The sequence below is a fragment of the Somniosus microcephalus genome, unplaced genomic scaffold, assembly GCF_052327205.1.
Source record: "Somniosus microcephalus isolate GS21.2 unplaced genomic scaffold, FLI_Smic_1.0 unresolved_chr8, whole genome shotgun sequence".
Classification (NCBI taxonomy): domain Eukaryota; kingdom Metazoa; phylum Chordata; class Chondrichthyes; order Squaliformes; family Somniosidae; genus Somniosus; species Somniosus microcephalus.
In genome coordinates this window covers 14,244,917-14,262,358 of record NW_028225186.1, presented here as the reverse complement: position 1 = coordinate 14,262,358, position 17,442 = coordinate 14,244,917, and the positions used below count along the sequence as shown (strand labels likewise).

Below are 17,442 nucleotides of genomic sequence, written 5' to 3'. Positions count from 1 at the left end.
AAGCAGAACTACACCTGCTTGATGACACGCTGCCTCCACCATCAGTGTACGATAGGACCAGACACCGGTAGCTGCACATGTGAGCAATCCGTATGTGTGTCAATAACCGAAGGAGTACAAGTTTTATGTGGAGAAGGGGATGGGACAACTCTGAAGGTAGGGGGGGAAACCTTTATGCTAGTAAAAATAGCTAATACCCAGCCTACTGATACTCGTGAGATCCAAGGTTTTGACTATTTCCTTCCCCCGAGCCATTTAAGCACAAGGCAGGAACACGTATCTGTGATATATACCAAACCAGGCTACTTTTTCTTGAGCCAAGGAAAAGCCACTAATTTCATGGTAGTAGATACCGCCCCCAGACGGTAGCCATCGCTACCTTAACCCCTACCACAGTACCCTGCCCCTCCCAATGGACATCCCACCGAAAAATAGTAGTCAGGGCAGCCTCGAAAGAGTTTTGCTCCAAGTGGAAAAATCCTGAATCCCTAGGAGGACACAGAACCTCTATAGGATATGGATTTGCTGGCCTGTTCTCTATAGGCTATATTGGAGCCTATCTGGCCGCCAATAACCGGAACTACCTTATCTGTGGCCTCACCATCCTGGGTAATGCTACCATGGGGGCCCTCGACGCAGTCACTAAAGAATTGTCGGAACTCAGGTTATTCACTATGCAAAACAGATATGCCCTAGACTACCTGCTGGCCCGAGAAGGTGGTGTCTGTGCAATAGTAAAAGGTAAATGCCTTATGGGAGTCCGAGACCAGACAAAGAACATCACCCACTTTATCACTAAGATAAGGGAACAAATGGATAATATGAAGGAAGCAAGTAACTGGGGAGATTGGGGATTTGGAGGATGGTATGACTGGTTGATAAATATGGCTATGTACCTACTAGTTGCAATCGCCTGTATTTTTATTGGACTAGCAATCATGAAATGTGTGCTAGGAAGAATGCAGCTAGCTTTGGAAAAAATAGGTAGCCCAAAGATGTTAATGGTAAGACTGACCAATGAATGTGAAATGAAGGAAGTAAAGTATGATGACAATGAAGAATTTGATCGATTAATAAGATAGACGTCACTGAATAACGGTTGGTTATCATAGAATGATAAAAGGAGGGATTGAGAATACCAAGGTCAAAGAAATAGAAACAAGAAACTGTGAAGGCAGCAAGAAGTAAAATAAAAAGGCTAAACTGATCTTTGGCTGCTAATATGGCTGGCGCCCACAATGTTACACCTTGCTGTTAGAAACACTGTAAAGCAGAGTGCAGAAGTTATACAGACAATAGGCGATCAGAAAACACATTACCGTGATTGCAAACGCATTACCATAATGTTTAGGTGATCGGGAACCCATTACCAGGATATAAACTTAACTGTAACCCATTCAGTAAAATGTGACTTCTTTATTTCAAACTGCCAGGCCAGGAAATCAAATGAACTGTGTACGTGCACAGCTCGGGATTGGTGCAGACTGTACGATGTGTTAATGTCTTCTCCAATGCAAGTATAATAATGTAACACACTGTAGGACAAACTGCTTGCTCTGTTGGATTCGCAGACTCTTGCAGGAGTCAGTGTCGATATATCAGAGTAAGACTCGGCGGATAATAAATCGTTTGAATTCTCCAGTTGTTCGACTCAGTGTTTACTGAACCAGACTGAGGGTAAAAGAATCAGTTCTAACAAATATTTCCAGCAGTTTCTGTTTTTCTTATTGGTTAAAAAGTCCTAGGGAATATTTTCCTTTATTAGGCGGCAGGTGGTTAAGAAGGCAAATGGTATCTTGGCTTTCATAGCGAGAGGGTTTGAGCACAGGAACAGGGATGTCTTGCTGCAGTTGTACAGGGCCTTGGTGAGACCACATCTTGAGTACAGGTAGACTATCCTTTATCCGAAAACCTCGGGACCAGCCGAGTTTCGGATAAAGGAGAATTTCGGATTTCGGAAGGTGGGTCGGCAGGGGTCCGCGGGGGGGGGGTCGGCGGGGGGTCGTGCGCACGACTTACGCTGACGCTCAGCGTAAGTCAGTCGGGGCCGGCGGGGTCCGCGGGGGGGTCGGCGGTTGTCGGGGTTGTCGGTTGGCGGGGCCGGCGGGGTCCGCGGGGGGGTCGGCGGTTGTCGGGGTCGGCGGTTGTCGGGGTCGGCGGTTGTCGGGGCTGGCGGGGTCCGCGGGGGGGTCGGCGGTTGTCGGGGTCGGCGGTTGTCGGGGCCGGCGGTTGGCGGGGTCGGCGGTTGTCGGGGCTGGCGGGGTCGGCGGTTGTCGGGGCCGGCGGGGTCCGCGGGGGGGTCGGCGGTTGGCGGGGTCTGCGGTTGTCGGGGCTGGCGGGGTCCGCGCGGGGGTCGGCGGTTGGCGGGGTCGGCGGTTGTCGGGGCCGGCGGGGTCCGCGGGGGGGTCGGCGGCTGGCGGGGTCGGCGGTTGTCGGGGCCGGCGGGGTCCGCGGGGGGGTCGGCGGTTGTCGGGGCCGGCGGGGTCCGCGGGGGGGTCGGCGGTTGTCGGGGCTGGCGGGGTCCGCAGGGGGGTCGGCGGTTGTCGGGGCTGGCGGGGTCGGCGGTTGTCGGGGCCGGCGGGGTCCGCGGGGGGGGGGGGGTCGGCGGGGGGTCGTGCGCACGACTTACCCTTTAACCGAACTTCCGAAACCGGAACCCTCTAAAAACCGAAGGTTTTTTCGTTCGTACGCACGACTTACGCTGAACGAAAAAACCTTCGGTTTTTAGAGGGTTTCGGTTTTCGGAAGTCCGGATAAAGGGTAGTCTACCTGTATTGTGTGCAGTTTTGGTCGCCTTATCTGAGGAAGGACATTCTTGCCATGGAAGGAGTTCTGCAAAGATTCACCAGGCAGATAGCTGGGATGGCAGGAAAGATGTATGAGGGGAGATTGTGTCGATCGGGCTTATACTCACTGGGGTTTAGAAGAATGAGAGGGGATCTAATTGAAACGTATAAAATTCTGACAGGACTGGACTGACTAGATGCAGGAACGATGTTCCCGATGGTCGGTGAATCCAGAACCAGGTGTCACAGACTAAGGATAAGGGATAAGCCATTTAGGACAGAGATGAGGAGGAATTTCTTCATCCAGCGAGTGCTGAACCTGTGGAATTCTCTACCACAGAAGGCAGCAGAGGCCAATACATTAAATAAATTCAAGAAGGAGTTGGATATATTTCTTAAGGCTAAAGGGATCAACGGTTATGGGGAGAAAGCAGGGACCGGGTACTGTATTTGGATGATCAGCCATTATCTCATTGAATGGTGGAGCAGGCTCGAGGGGCCGAACGGCCTACTCCTGCTCCTATCTTCTATGTTTCTATGTTTGTATTAGCCAAGGCATAGAATTCAAGAACAGTCTGGTTATGTTTGAACAGTATAAAACACTTGTTAGGCCACAGCTAGAGTACTGCAGACAGCTTTGGTCACCACAGTACAGGAAAGATGTAATTGCCCTAGAGAGGGTACCAAGGAGATTTACTAGGATGTTGCCAGGACTGGAAAATTTTAGCTGTAAGTAATGATTGGATAGGGTTGGTTTGTTATCTTTGGAGCAGAGGAGGTGGAGTGGAGACATAATTGAGGTGCATAAAATTCTGAGGGGCCAAGATACAGTGGATAGGAAGGACCTATTTCCCTTAGCAGAAATGTCAATGATCAGGGGCGTAGATTTAAAGTAACTGGTAAAATCATTAAAGAGGAGTTGACAAGAACCATTTTCTGGAAGTCACTACCGATCACATTAATAGAAAGCACTATGGATATGTACTTGAAGTGCTGCAACCTACAGGGCTACGGACCCAGAGCTGGAAAGTGGGATTAGGCAAAATATCTCTTTTTCGTCTGGCAAAGACACGATGGGCCGAATGGCCTCCTTCTCTGGCGTAAATTTCTGTATTTCTATGATCACTGCCCTTAATCTTCAATATTCCAGCGAATACAAGCCTAGATTACGTGATCTCTGCTCATAGCCTAACCCTTGGAGCCCTGGTAACACACTCGTGAATCTGCACCGCACATCCTCCAAGGTCAATATATCCTTTCTAAGGTGCAGTGCGCAGAACTGTACACAGTGACTTAACCAGGCCTCTGTGCAGCTGTCACACAACTTCATTCCATTTATGTTGTGCAGGGAAGTTGTCTAATAGTTTGCATAGGTCATTTCACTGTTGAAAAGTTGCATTTGCACAGCTGCGATGGCCGAGTGGTTAAGGCGTTGGACTTGAAATCCAATGGGGTTTTCCCGCGCAGGTTCGAACCCTGCTCGCAGCGATTCTACTGCAAATTCTTTATTTTATTTCATCGGTTCCCTGTGGAGATCACTGGCCCCGAAACTGATTAGAATTCCCTCCACTGCACGTTATGACACTGATTAACCCAAAGCTGTTGTTCCAATTGGAAACACTAATTTGCCATCAATGAGAAATTGTGGATTTGTTTGAAACTATTTGCAAAGATCAGTGAGAAATTGACACATAAGACAGCACGTAAAAATTCCATTTAATAAAGAACCCTGCAATGTTTGGAAGGAAAAGAGTGGAAACGCGGTTTGGTTTTCTAAAGTTGAACCCGAATTAAAAAGTGTGTAAAACGACCGCAGCAGGACTCGAACCTGGAATCTTCTGATAGCATTCAGAATTTACACCGAAGTCAGACGCCTTATCCATTAGGCCATGCGGCCACACAAAAGTAGACTCAACAAATCCTAATAATGAGTGATTAAACTCCGTTACTGTGTTCATTTCATTAACAACAGAGAATACTGGAAACACTCAACAGGTCAGGCAGCATCGAGTGAGGGAGAAACAGAGTTAACCTTTCAGGTCGAACCCTTCGTCAGAGCAGGAAAAGGTTAGGGAAGAGGGATTTTTAAGCAGGGGTGGGTGGAGGCGAGGTAAGAACAAAGGAAATGTCTGTGATAGAATGGATGGCAGGAGAGATTGACTTACAAAAGGGATGATGGTGCAAGGCAAAAGGAGAGGTAATAGGACAAGTTAACGAACAAAAGATGGCTCAAGATGAGGTGTGAATGATTATGGCAGAAACATTAACAACTGTCATGTGAGGAAAAATGAGAACAAATTAAAAAAATTAAAGAAATACAGGGGCCAATTTATAGTCTGAAATTGTTGAACTCAATGTTAAGTCCAGAAGGCTGTAAAGTGCCTAATAGAAAGATGAGGTGCTGTTCCTCGAGCTTACGTAGAGTTCATTGGAACAGTGCAACAGGCCAAGGAAGGAGAGATCAGAGAGGGAGTGGAGCAGATAATTATAGTGACAGGTGACCGGAAGCTCGGGGTCACACTTGCCGACTGTTCTGCAAAGAGGTCACCCAATCTGCATTTGGTGTCACAATGTAGATTCAGCGAATACAGTAACTAAATTGTAAGAAGTACAGGTAATCGCTGATTCACCTGGAAGGAGTGTTTGCTGCCCTGGGCGATGGGAAGGAAGGAAGTAAAAAGGGCAGGTGTTGCATCTCCTGCACTTGCATGGGATGGTGCCGGGCGAAGGAGAAGGGGTGTTGGGGTGATAGAGGAGTGGACCAGGCTGTCATGGAGAGAGCGGTCCCTTCGAAATGCTGAAAGGGAGGAGGGGAAGATGTGTTTGGTGGTGGGATCATGCTGGAGGTGGTGGAAATGGCGCAGGATGATCCGTTGAATGTGGAGGCGGGTGGGGTGAAAGGTGAGGACAAGGGGGGAACCCTATCATGTTTCTGGGAGTGAGCGGAAGGGGTGAGAGCAGTCGTGCGGGAAATGGAACAGACTCGGTCGAGTGTCATGTCAACCATGGTAGAGGGGGATCCTCAGTTGAGGAAAATGGAAGACATACCGGAAGCACTGGTATGGAAGGTGGCCTCATCAGAACAGATGCAACAGAGACAGAGAAACTGGGAGAATGGAATAGAATGGAATGGATAAATCCCCAGGGACTGATAATCTACATCCTAGTGTACTTAAGGAAGTGGCCCTAGAAATAGTAGATGCATTGCTGGTCATCTTCCAAAATTCGATAGACTCTGGAACAGTTCCCATGGATTGGAGGGTAGCTAATGTTACCCCACTATTCAAAAAAGGTGGTAGAGAGAAAACGGGGAATTATAGACCGGTAAGCCTGACATCGGTAGTGGGGGAAATGCTATGTGGATGTGGTGTATTTGGACATTCAGAAGGCTTTTGAGAAGGTCCCGCACAAGAGATTAGCGTGTAAAGTTAAGGCACATGGGATTGGGGGCAAGGTACTGACTTGGATAGATAACTGGTTGGCAGACAGGAAGCAAAGAGTTGGAATGAACGGGTCTTTTTCCGAGTGGCAGGCAGTGACTAGTGGGGTACCGCAGGGATTGGTGCTAGGACTCCAGTTATTCACAATATATATTAATGATCTAGAGGATGGAACTAGATGTAATATCTCCAAGTTTACAGATGACACAAAGCTGGGTGGGCATGTGTGCTGTGAGGAGGATGCCGAGAAACTCCAGTATGATTTGGACAGGTTGGGTGATTGGGAAGAAGCATGTCCGATGCAGTATAATGTGGATAAATGCGAGGTTGTCCACTTTGGTGGCAAAAACAGGAAGGCAGATTATTATCTGAACGTCAATAGATTGGGAGAAGGGGAAGTGCAACTAGACCTGGGTGTCCTTGTGCACTAGTCGCTGAAGGTAAGCATGCAGGTGCAGCAGGCGGTTAAGAAGGCAAATGGTATGTTGGCCTTCGTAGCGATAGGGTTCGAGTACAGGAGCAAGGATGTCTTGCTGCAGTTGTACAGGGCCTTGGTGAGACCACATCTTGAGCATTGTGTGCAGTTTTGGTCGCCTTATCTGAGGAAGGGTGTTCTTGCCATGGAGTGAGAGCAGTGAAGATTCACCAGACTGACACCTGGGATGGCAGGAATGACATATGAGGAGAGATTGGGTTGATTGGTCTTATACTCGCTGGAGTTTAGAAGAATGAGAGGTAATCTCATTGATACTTATAAAATACTAACAGGACTAGACAGACTAGATGCAGTAAGGATGTTCCCGATGGCCGGGGATTCCAGAAACAGGGGTCACAGCCTAAGGATAAGGGGTAAGCCATTTAGGACAGAGATGAGGAGGAATTACTTCATCCAGAGAGTGGTGAGCCTGTGGAATTCTCTACCACAGAAGTCAGTGGAGGCAAATTCATTAAATATATTCAAGAAGGAGTTAGATATATTTCTTAAGGCTAAAGGGATCAAGGGATATGGGGAGAAGGCAGGGACAGGGTACTGAATTTGGATGATCAGCCATGATCTCATTGAATGGTGGAGCAGGCTCGAGGGGCCGAATGCCTACTCCTGCTCCTATCTTCTATGTTTCTATGTTTCTATGAGTCCTTACAGCAAGCGTGGTGGGAGGAATTGTGGTCCAGGTAGCCGTGGGAGTCAGTGGGCTTATAGTGGGTGTTGGTCGATAGCCTATCCCCAGAAATGGAGACAGAGAAGTCGAGGAAGGGAAGGGAAGAGTCGGAGATGGACCATGTGAAGGTGAGGGAAGGGTGGAAATTGGAGGCAAAGTGAAAGAAATTATCTAGTTCAGAGCGAGAGCAGGAAACAGCACCAATACAATCATCGGTGTACCGGAAAAAGAGGTGAGGAAGGGGACCTGAGTAGGACTTGAACAAAGAATGTTCCACATATCCCACAAAAAGGCAGGCATAGCTAGGGCCCATGCAGGTACCTATAGCAACATCTTTGATTTGGAGGAAGTGAATGGAATCAAAGGAGAAGTTGTACAATGTGAGAACAAGTGCAGCCAGGCGGACAAAGGCGGTGGTGGATGGGGACTGGTGGGGCCTCTGTTCAAGGAAGAAGTGGAGCCGCTTAAGGCCGTCCTGGTGGTGGTTGGAGGTGCAGAGGGAATGGACATCCAGAGTGAAAAGGAGACGTTTGGGGCCAGGAAACTGGAAACTGTTAAAATACAGAGGGTATTGGAAGAGTCGCGCATGTCGGTGGGAAGGGACAGGACAAGTCGAGAAAAAATAGAGTGAAGATAGTAAGAAATCAGTTCTGTGGAGCAAGAACAGGCTGCAGCAATTGGTCAACCAGGGCAGTCCTGTTTGTGGATCTTGGGAAGGATGCAGAAGTGGGCAGTGCAGTGTTGAGGAACTGAGAGATTGGCGGCCATGGGGGGAAGATCTCCAGAGGAGATGAGGTCAGTGACAGTCTTGGAAACAATTGCTTGATGTTCAGTAGTGGGGTCATGGTCCAGGGGGAGGTAGGAGGAGATGTCAGTGAGTTGCCGTTCAGCCTCCGGATGGTAGATGACGGTTTTCCAAACAACAACAGCACCACCTTTGTCAGCAGGTTCAATGACAATGTTAGGGTTGGATCTGAGAGAACGGAGTGCTGCAAGATCATAGGGAGTTAGGTTGGAGTGGGTGAGGGGAGCAGGGAACTGGAGATCGCCGATGTCATTTCAGTCCCATTCTATGCACTCCAAACCAACAGAGAGAGTAGACAATGGTAATGCAGTAGATGTAATTTATCTGGATTTTCAGAAGGCCTTCGATAATGTACCCCATAATAGACTGATGAACAAGGGCAGAGAATTCAGAGTCAGGCGAGAAGTAGTGGAATGGATTGCTGGCTGGCTTAAGGAGAGAAGGCAGATAGTCTGACTACCGGGTAGTTTATTCACAGTGGCAGAAGGTGGGTAGTGGTGTTCCACAAGTATCAGAGCTGGAGCCACTGCTGTTCGCAATTTATATTAACGATTTAGACTTAGTGATCAGAAACACAATTTATAAATTTGCAGATGACACCAAATTGGGGGGAATAGTCAATACTGGGGAGGACTGCAACAAGTTACAGGAGGACATTAATAAACTTGCAGAATGGGCATAGCATTGGCAAATGAATTTGAACACAAATAAGTGTGACGTATTTCATTATGCTAGGAAGAATAGGGAGGTCAGCTTAAAAGATCTTTAAAATTATGAAAGGTTTTGATAGAGTGGATACAGAGAGAATGATTCCACTTGTGGGGAAGAGCATAACTAGAGGCCATCAATATAAGATAGTCAGCAAGAAATCAAATCGGGAATTCAGCAGAAACATCTTTACCCAGAGAGTGGTGAGAATGTGGAACTCGCTACCACAGGGAGTGGTTGAAGCGAATAGTTTAGATGCATTTTAGAGGAGGCTAGGTAAGCAAATGTGGGAGAAGTGCATAGAGGGTTATGCTGATAGATTTAGATGAGGAAAGACTTGAGGAGGCTCGAGTGAAGCATAAACGGAGGCATGGACTGGTTGGACCGAACGGTCTGTTTCTGGCGGTATGTTAATAATGAGTGATTAAACCCCGGGATTGTATTTATTTCAGTTCTATTCTTTGCACTCCAAACCAATCAGCAGCTGTGAACCGTTCACTGATTGAAATACGAGAAGTCCCGATGGATCTGGAATTGTTCATTTAATGTTGGAAACGCTCCGCAGGTCATAACTCAGGATTTCCAGCTTTGCTTCAAAGTATTGCAGGTCCCGTGTGAGTTTCCATCCAAACTTTTCAACAAATAACAAAATCAAGAAACTACTCTCTCTACCAAAAATTAAATGGCCTGTACGGGGATCGAACCCGCGACCTTGGCGTTATTAGCACCACGCTCTAACCAACTGAGCTAACCGGCCATTGGGTTTGGTTCATATGTATAAGCTTATATTTTCGAGACTCTAGCTGACGATTTCCTGCATTAATCTTTCAGCATACACCTACAGTTGTCAATCATACACTATCCTATCGGCAAATACTGTACATATGGCACTGTGTGCCACACATGACAACAGCCAACACAAGTGCCAGGCAATGGCCAGCTCCAACAAGCGAAAGTCTAACCACCGCCCCTTCACATTCAACAGCAAGACCATCACCGAATCAGCTACCACCATTACCAACAAAAGCTTGCATTTATATAGCACCATTAACGTAGTAAAACGTCCTAAGGCGCTGCACAGGAGTATTTTCAGACAAAACATTTGACACCAATCCACATAAGGAGAAATTCGGGCAGGTGACCAAAAGCTTGGTCAAAGAGATAGGTTATAAGGAGCATCTTAAAGGAGGAAAGAGAGGTGGACAGGTTTAGGCAGGGAATTCCAAAGCTTAGGGCAACAGGAAGGTTGAGCGATTATAATCAGGGATGCTCAAGAGGGCAGGATTAGAGGAGCGCAGATATCTCAGGGGGTTGTGGGGTTGAAGGAGATTACAGAGATAGGGAGGGGCGAGGCCATGGAGGGAACAGAAAAGCAAAATATTATTGAAATGGAGAGAGACTACAGAATGCTGCGGTTAAGAGGGATCTAGGTGTCCTCGTACATGAAACACAAACAGTTAGGATGCAGCAATTAAGAAGGCAAATGGAATGTTGGCCTTTATTGCAAGGGGCATGGAGTATATAAGTCGGGAAGTCTTGCTACAACTGTACAGGTGAGGCCACGCCTAGAGTACTGCATACATTTTTGTTCTCCTTATTTAAGGAGGGATATACTTGCATTGGAGACAGTACAGAGAAGGTTCTCCAGGTTGATTCCTGGGATGAAGGGATTGTCTTAGAGGAAAGGTTGAGCAGGTTGGGCCTATACTCATTGGAAGTTATAAGAATGAGAGGTGATCTTATTGGAACATATAAGATTCTGAGGGGGCTTGACAGGGTAGATGCTGAGAGGGTGTTTTCCCTCATGGGGGAATCTAGAATCAGGTGGCATAGTTTCAGAATAAGGGTTTGTCCATTTAAGACGCAGATGAGGAGGAATTTATTCTCTCAGAGGGTTGTGAATCTTTGGAATTATCTACCCCAGAGAGCTGTGGAGCCTGAATCATTGATTATATTCAAGGCTGAGATAGACAGATTGTTGAACTATCGGAGAGTCAAGGGTTATGGGGAACAGGCACAAAAGTGGAGTTGAGGCCAAGATCAGATCAGCCATGACCTTATTGAATGGTGGAGCAGGCTCGAGGGGCCGAATGGCCTACTCCGGCTCCTATTTCTTATGTTCTTATGTTCTTATAAGGGCAGCCGGTGCATGGGAACACCATCACCTCCAAATTCCCCTCCAAGTTACACACCATCCCGACGTGAAAATATATCACCATAACTTCATCGTCGCTAGGTCAAAATCTTGGAAATCCCTCCCTAACAGTACTATTGGAGTACCTTCACCACATTGACTGCAGTGGGTCAAGAGGGCTTCTCACTACCACCTTCTCAAGGGCAATTAGTGATGGGCAATTAATGCTGGCCTTGCCAGCGATGCACAAGTCCTAGGAACAAATTACATTAAATTAAAATCGTCACGACTGGATGTGGCAGGATTGCAGAGCTTTGATCTGATCCGTTGGTTGTTGGATCGCTTCGCTCTGTCTACACATGCTGTTTCCATAGCTTAGCATGTGTGTAGTCCTGTGTTGTAACTTCATGAGGTTGTCAGCTCATTTTCAGTTCGCCTGATGCTGCTCCTGAAATGCTCTTCTACACTCCTCATTGAACCAGGGTTGGTCCCCTGTCTTGATGCTAATGGTAGGGTGAGGGATATGCCGGTCCATAAGGTTACAGATTGTGGCGGAATACAATTCCAAAACTGATGCCCCCTCTGCCCTCTCGGGTGGACATAAAAGATCCCATGGCACTATTGGAAGAAGAGCAGGGGATGATGAGGTTTACCCCGGTGTCCTGTAGCCAATATTTATCCTCAAATCAACATCACTAAAACAGGTGATCCTCGATTATCACATTGTGGGAGCTTGCTGTGCACAAATTGGCTGCTGCTGTTTTTCCTACATTACAACAGTGACTACAACTACAACTACAACTACATTGCCTGTAAAGCGCTTTGAGACGTCCCCAGGTGAAAGGCGCTGTAGAAATCAGAGTCTTTCTTTTACAGCCTTCGAAGTCACAGAATCACAGAAACCCCACAGTGCAGATAGAGGCCATTTCGGCCCATCGAGCTTGCACCGACACATATCCCACCCGATCCCCGTAACCCCTGCACCAACACATATCCCACCCTATCCCCGTAACCCCACGTATTTAATCCCCCTAACACTAAGGGTCAATTTATCATAGCCAATCAACCTAACCCGCACATCTTTGGACTGTGGGAGGAAACCGGAGCACTGACAACTGACAAAAACCAAAAATCAACATAAATTGAATTTAACAGCAAAAGGAGTTAAGGCAGACCGGTTAGCTCAGTAGGTTAGCGCGTGGTGATAATAACGCCAAGGTCGCGGGTTCGATCCCCGTACGGGCCATTTACTTTTTGATGGTGTGGGTAGTTTCTTAATTTTGCTATTTGCTGAAAAGATTGGAGCTGTAATACTTTGAAGCAAAGCGACAAAACCTTAGTTCTGCCGAGAACTCAAGGAACTGGAAGGTTGACCTTGTGTCTATCTGTCCACAGATGGCGCTGGTACTCCTACTGTTCGTGTGGCCTAATGGATAAGGCGTCAAACTTCGGTATTAATTTTGAGTTTATCAGAATATTGCAGGTTCGAGTCCTGCCACGGTCTTTTTACACACTTTTTAATTCGTGTTCAGTTTTATAAAACCAAACCGTGTTCTCACTTACCAGCTGAAGGTGATTCCATACCAAACACTGCAGGGCTCTTTATTAATTAGTATTTTTGATGCTGCTTTGTGTGTGTATTGCTCACGAGTTCCCAACAAATCCCCAATATCTAATTGATGCCGATAAATTATTAGTGTTTCAATTGGAACTTTGGTTTAATCAGTGTAATAAAGTGCAGTGGAGGGAATTCTGACCAATTTCGGGGCCAGTGATCGCCACAGGGAGCCGATGAAATAAAATAAAGAATTTGCATCAAAGTCGCTGCGAGCAGGGTTCGAACCTACGCGGGGAAACCCCATTGGATTTCGAGTCCAACGGCTTAACCACTCGGCCATCGCAGCTGCACATTAGCAATGCGAAAATGCTTCCTACTGTGAGTGAGTCAGGAACTAGCTCAGAGAAGACAGGTCATAAATACTCACCGATAAATCCAGCAGGGAATTCAGGATTAACATCTTTGGCCAAAGAGCGCTGAGAATGCAGTAGTTGAGGCGAATACTACAGATGCATTTAAGAGGAAGGGAGAAAGGAATAGAAGGATATGCTGATAGTTTTTTTTAAATTCGTTTATGGGATGTGGGTGCGCTGGCAAGGCCAGCATTAAATGCCCATCCCCAATTGCCCCTTGAGAAGGTGGTGGTGAGCCGCCTTCTTGAACCGCTGCAGTCCGTGTGGTGAAGGTACTCCCACAGTGCTGTTGGGGAGGGAGTTCCAGGATTTTGACCCAGCGACGATGAAGGATCGACAATATACTTCTAAGTCAGAATGGTGTGTGACCTGGAGGGGAACTTGGAGGTGGGGGTGTTCCCATGCGCCTGCTGCGCTTGTCCTTCTAGGTGGAAGAGGTTGCGTGTTTGTCAGGTGCTGCTGAAGAAGCCTTGGTGAGTTGCTGCAGTGCATCTTGTAGATGGTACGCACTGCAGCCACGGTGCGCCGGTGGTGGAGGGAGTGAATGGTTAAGGTGGTGGATGGGGTGCCAATCAAGCGGGCTGCATTGTCCTAGATGGTGTCGATATTCTTGAGTATTGTTGGAGCTGCACTCATCCAGGCAAGTGGAGAGTATTCCATCACTCTCCTTACTTGTGCCTTGTAGATGGTAGATAGGCTTTGGGGAGTCAGGAGGTGAGACACCCGACGCAGAATGCCTAGCCTCTGACCTTCTCTTGTTGTCACAGTATTTATGTTCAATGGTAACCCCCAGGATGTTGGTGGTCAGCTCCTTTGTTCATGTTGGACCAAGGTTTTAATGAAGTCGGGAGCCGAGTGCTCTTGGCAGAACCCAAGCCGGGCATCAATGAGCAGGTTATTGGTCAGTAAGTGCCACTTTACAGCACTGCGGATGAAACCTTCCATCACTTTGCTGATGATTGAGACTAGAGAGTAGACTGATGGGGTGGTAATTGGCTGGATTGGATTTGTCCTGCTTTTTGTGGACAGGACATACCTAGGCAGTCTTCCACATTGTTGGATAGATGCCAGTGTTGTCGCTGTACTAGAACAGCTTGGCTGGAGCACAAGTCTTCAGAATGATAGCCGGGGTGTTGTCAGGGCCCAGAGCCATTGCTGTATCCAGTGTGCTCAGCCGTTTCTTGATATCACGTGGAGTGAATCGAATTGGCTGAAGACTGGCTTCTGTGATGGTGGGGACCTCAGGAGGAGGCTGATATGGATCAGGCCAGTTGATCCGTCCAGCTTCATTTTTATTATTTTGTTTCATAGCGGTTTGTTACAACTGAGTGGCTTGCTAGGCCATTTCAGAGGGCAGTTAAGAATCAACCACATTGCTATGGGACTGGAGTCACACAAAGGCCAGACCAGGGAAGGACGGCAGATTTCTTTCCCTGAAAGACATTAGTGAACCAGATGGGTTTTTACGACAATCCGATAGTTTCATGGTTACCATTACTGATTCTAGTTTTATTTGGGGGGTGAGAAGAAATAGAGAAGGAGGAGCCTCGTGTGGAGACCAGTTCGTGCAAATGGACTGTTTCTGTGGGGCAGACTCTATAATATTATGTAACACCCGTTTTAATCAGACACAGAATGATCCGGGACTGACAGCACATCCCTTTTAAACAGACACAGAATGACCAGGGACCTACAGCACATCCCTTTTAAACAGACACAGAATGATCCGGGACTGACAGCACATCCCTTTTAAACAGACACAGAATGATCCGGGACTGACAGCACATCCCTTTTAAACAGACACAAAATGACCAGGGACTTACAGCACATCCCTTTTAAACAGACACAGAATGATCCGGGACTGACAGCACATCCCTTTTAAACAGACACAGAATGACCAGGGACTTACAGCACATCCCTTTTAAACAGACACAGAATGATCCGGGACTGGCAGCACATCCCTTTTAAACAGACACAGAATGATCCGGGACTGACAGCACATCCCTTTTAAACAGACCCAGAATGACCAGTGACTGACAGCACATCCCTTTTAAACAGATACAGAATGACCAGGGACTGACAGCACATCCCTTTTAAAAAGACACAGAATGATCCGGGACTGACAGCACATCCCTTTTAAACAGACTCAGAATGACCCGGGACTGACAGCACATCCCTTTTAAACAGACACAGAGTGATCCTGGACTGACAGTACATCCCTTTTAAACAGACACAGAATAATCCGGGACTGACAGCACATCCCTTTTAAACAGACACAGAATAATCCGGGACTGAAAGCATGTCCCTTTTAAACAGACACAGAATGACCCGGGACTGACAGCACACCCCTTTTAAACAGACACAGAATAATCCGGGACTGACAGCATGTCCCTTTTAAACAGACACAGAATAAACCGGGATTGACAGCATGTCCCTTTTAAACAGACACAGAATAATCCGGGACTGACAGCATGTCCCTTTTAAACAGACACAGAATGATCCGGGACTGACAGCATGTCCCTATTAAACAGACACAGAATGATCCGGGACTGAAAGTAGACCCCTTTTAAACAGACATGGAATGCTGCCTGACCTGCAGATTGTTTCCAGCATTTCATCTGTTTACAGTTCAGATTTCCAGCATCAACACTATTTTGCTTTTGTAATAGAACTTTACGTAATTGGCTCTGTGGCGCAATGGATAGCGCATTGGACTTCTAGTTGTATGACAGATTAAGGCATTCAAAGGTTGTGGGTTCGAGTCCCACCAGAGTCGGATTTTGGGTCAGGGTTCGGTGGTTCCTCCACTGACGGTACATTTTGCAGTAAATCGGTAATTCAGAGAAGGGAAACTACCGCCCCGACACTTTCCCTCTGACTACTCTCAACCCCTGAGTCAGTTACACAGGAGCAGGAGGAGGCCATTCAGTCCCATGGCCGTTCTACATAGGAACAGGAGGAGACCATTCAGTCCCATGACCCTTTTACACAGGAACAGGAGGAGGCCATTCAGCCCCTTTAGCCTGTTATACAGGAACAGGAGGAGGCCATTCAGCCCCTCGAGCCTGTTACACAGGGACAAGAGGAGGCCTTTAACGCCTCGAGCCTGTTGCATTGGACAGGAGGAAGCCGTTCAGCCATACAAGATCTGTACAAGAACAGTAGAACACCATTCAGCCCCTCGAACCTGTTACATAGGATGAAGAGGAGGCAAATCAGGCCCATGATCCAGTTATAAAGGAACAGGAGGAGGCAATTCAGACCCACGAGTCTGTTTCACAGGAACAGCAGGAGGCCATTCAGCCCCTCAAACCTGCCACACATGAACAGGAGGAGGACATTCAGTCCCTCAAGCCGGCTACACTGGAACAGGAGGAGGCAATTCAGACACACGAGTCTGTTATACGGGAACAGGAGGAGGCCATTCAGCCCCTCAAGCCTGTTATACATGAACAGGAGGAGGCCATTCAGCCCCTCGAGCCTGTTATACATGCACAGGAGGATGCCATTCAGCCCCTCGAGCCTGTTACACAGTAACAGGAGGAGGCCATTCAGCCCCTCAAGCCTGTTACACAGGAACAAGAGGAGACAATTCAGACACACGAGCCTGTTATACAGGAACAGGAGGAGGCTATTCAGCCTGTCGAGCGTGTTGTACAGGAAAAGGAGGAAGCCATTCAGCCCCTCAAGCCTGTTAGACAGGAACAGGAGGAGGCCATTCAGCCCCTCGAGCCGGTTACACAGGAATAGGAGGAGGCCATTCAGCCCCTCAAGCCCGTTATACATGAACAGGAGGAGGCCATTCAGCCCCTCGAGCCTGTTATACATGCACAGGAGGATGCCATTCAGCCCCTTGAGCCTGTTACACAGGAACAGGAGGAGGCCATTCAGCCCCTCGAGCCTGTTATACATGCACAGGAGGATGCCATTCAGCCCCTTGAGCCTGTTACACAGGAAAAGGAGGAAGCCATTCAGCCCCTCAAGCCTGTATCACTGGAGCAGGAGGAGGCCATTCAGCCCCTCGATCCTGTTATGCAGGAACAGGAGGAGGCTATTCAGCCTGTTAAGCCTGTTATGCAGGAAAAGGAGGAAGCCATTCAGCCCCTCAAGCCTGTTACACAGGAACAGGAGGAGGCCATTCAGCCCCTTGAGTCTGTTACACATAAATAGGAAGAGGCCATTCAGCCCAACGAGCCTATCATACAGGAACAGGAGGAGGCCATTCAGCCCCTCGAGCCTGTTATGCAGGAACAGGAGGAGGCTATTCAGCCTGTTTAGCCTGTTATGCAGGAAAAGGAGGAAGCCATTCAGCCCCTCAAGCCTGTTACACAGGAACAGGAGGAGGCCATTCAGCCCCTCGAGTCTGTTACACATAAATAGGAAGAGGCCATTCAGCCCCACAAGCCTGTTATACAGGAACTGGAGGAGGCCAATCAGC

The 17,442-nt window shown here is 47.8% G+C and overlaps 1 protein-coding gene and 4 non-coding genes across 5 annotated transcripts; 3 read left to right on the top strand and 2 right to left on the bottom strand.

The window, feature by feature from the left end:
• Positions 1-338: 338 nt before the first annotated feature.
• LOC147085508 (syncytin-1-like) lies at positions 339-1,082 on the top strand (the record flags this gene model as incomplete). Its single annotated transcript, XM_085979144.1, has 1 exon — positions 339-1,082. A coding segment is annotated over one exon (744 nt), but the record flags the coding sequence as incomplete, so codon positions are not given.
• Positions 1,083-4,192: 3,110 nt separating this feature from the next.
• On the top strand, positions 4,193-4,274 carry trnas-uga (transfer RNA serine (anticodon UGA)). The gene has a single exon. It is a non-coding gene; the product is annotated as a tRNA-Ser (tRNA).
• Positions 4,275-9,582: 5,308 nt separating this feature from the next.
• Positions 9,583-9,656, bottom strand: trnai-aau (transfer RNA isoleucine (anticodon AAU)). The gene has a single exon. It is a non-coding gene; the product is annotated as a tRNA-Ile (tRNA).
• Positions 9,657-12,855: 3,199 nt separating this feature from the next.
• Positions 12,856-12,937, bottom strand: trnas-cga (transfer RNA serine (anticodon CGA)). Its single transcript has one exon. It is a non-coding gene; the product is annotated as a tRNA-Ser (tRNA).
• A 2,750-nt stretch (positions 12,938-15,687) lies between these two features.
• Positions 15,688-15,780, top strand: trnar-ucu (transfer RNA arginine (anticodon UCU)). Its single transcript has 2 exons — positions 15,688-15,724; positions 15,745-15,780. It is a non-coding gene; the product is annotated as a tRNA-Arg (tRNA).
• Positions 15,781-17,442: the final 1,662 nt, after the last annotated feature.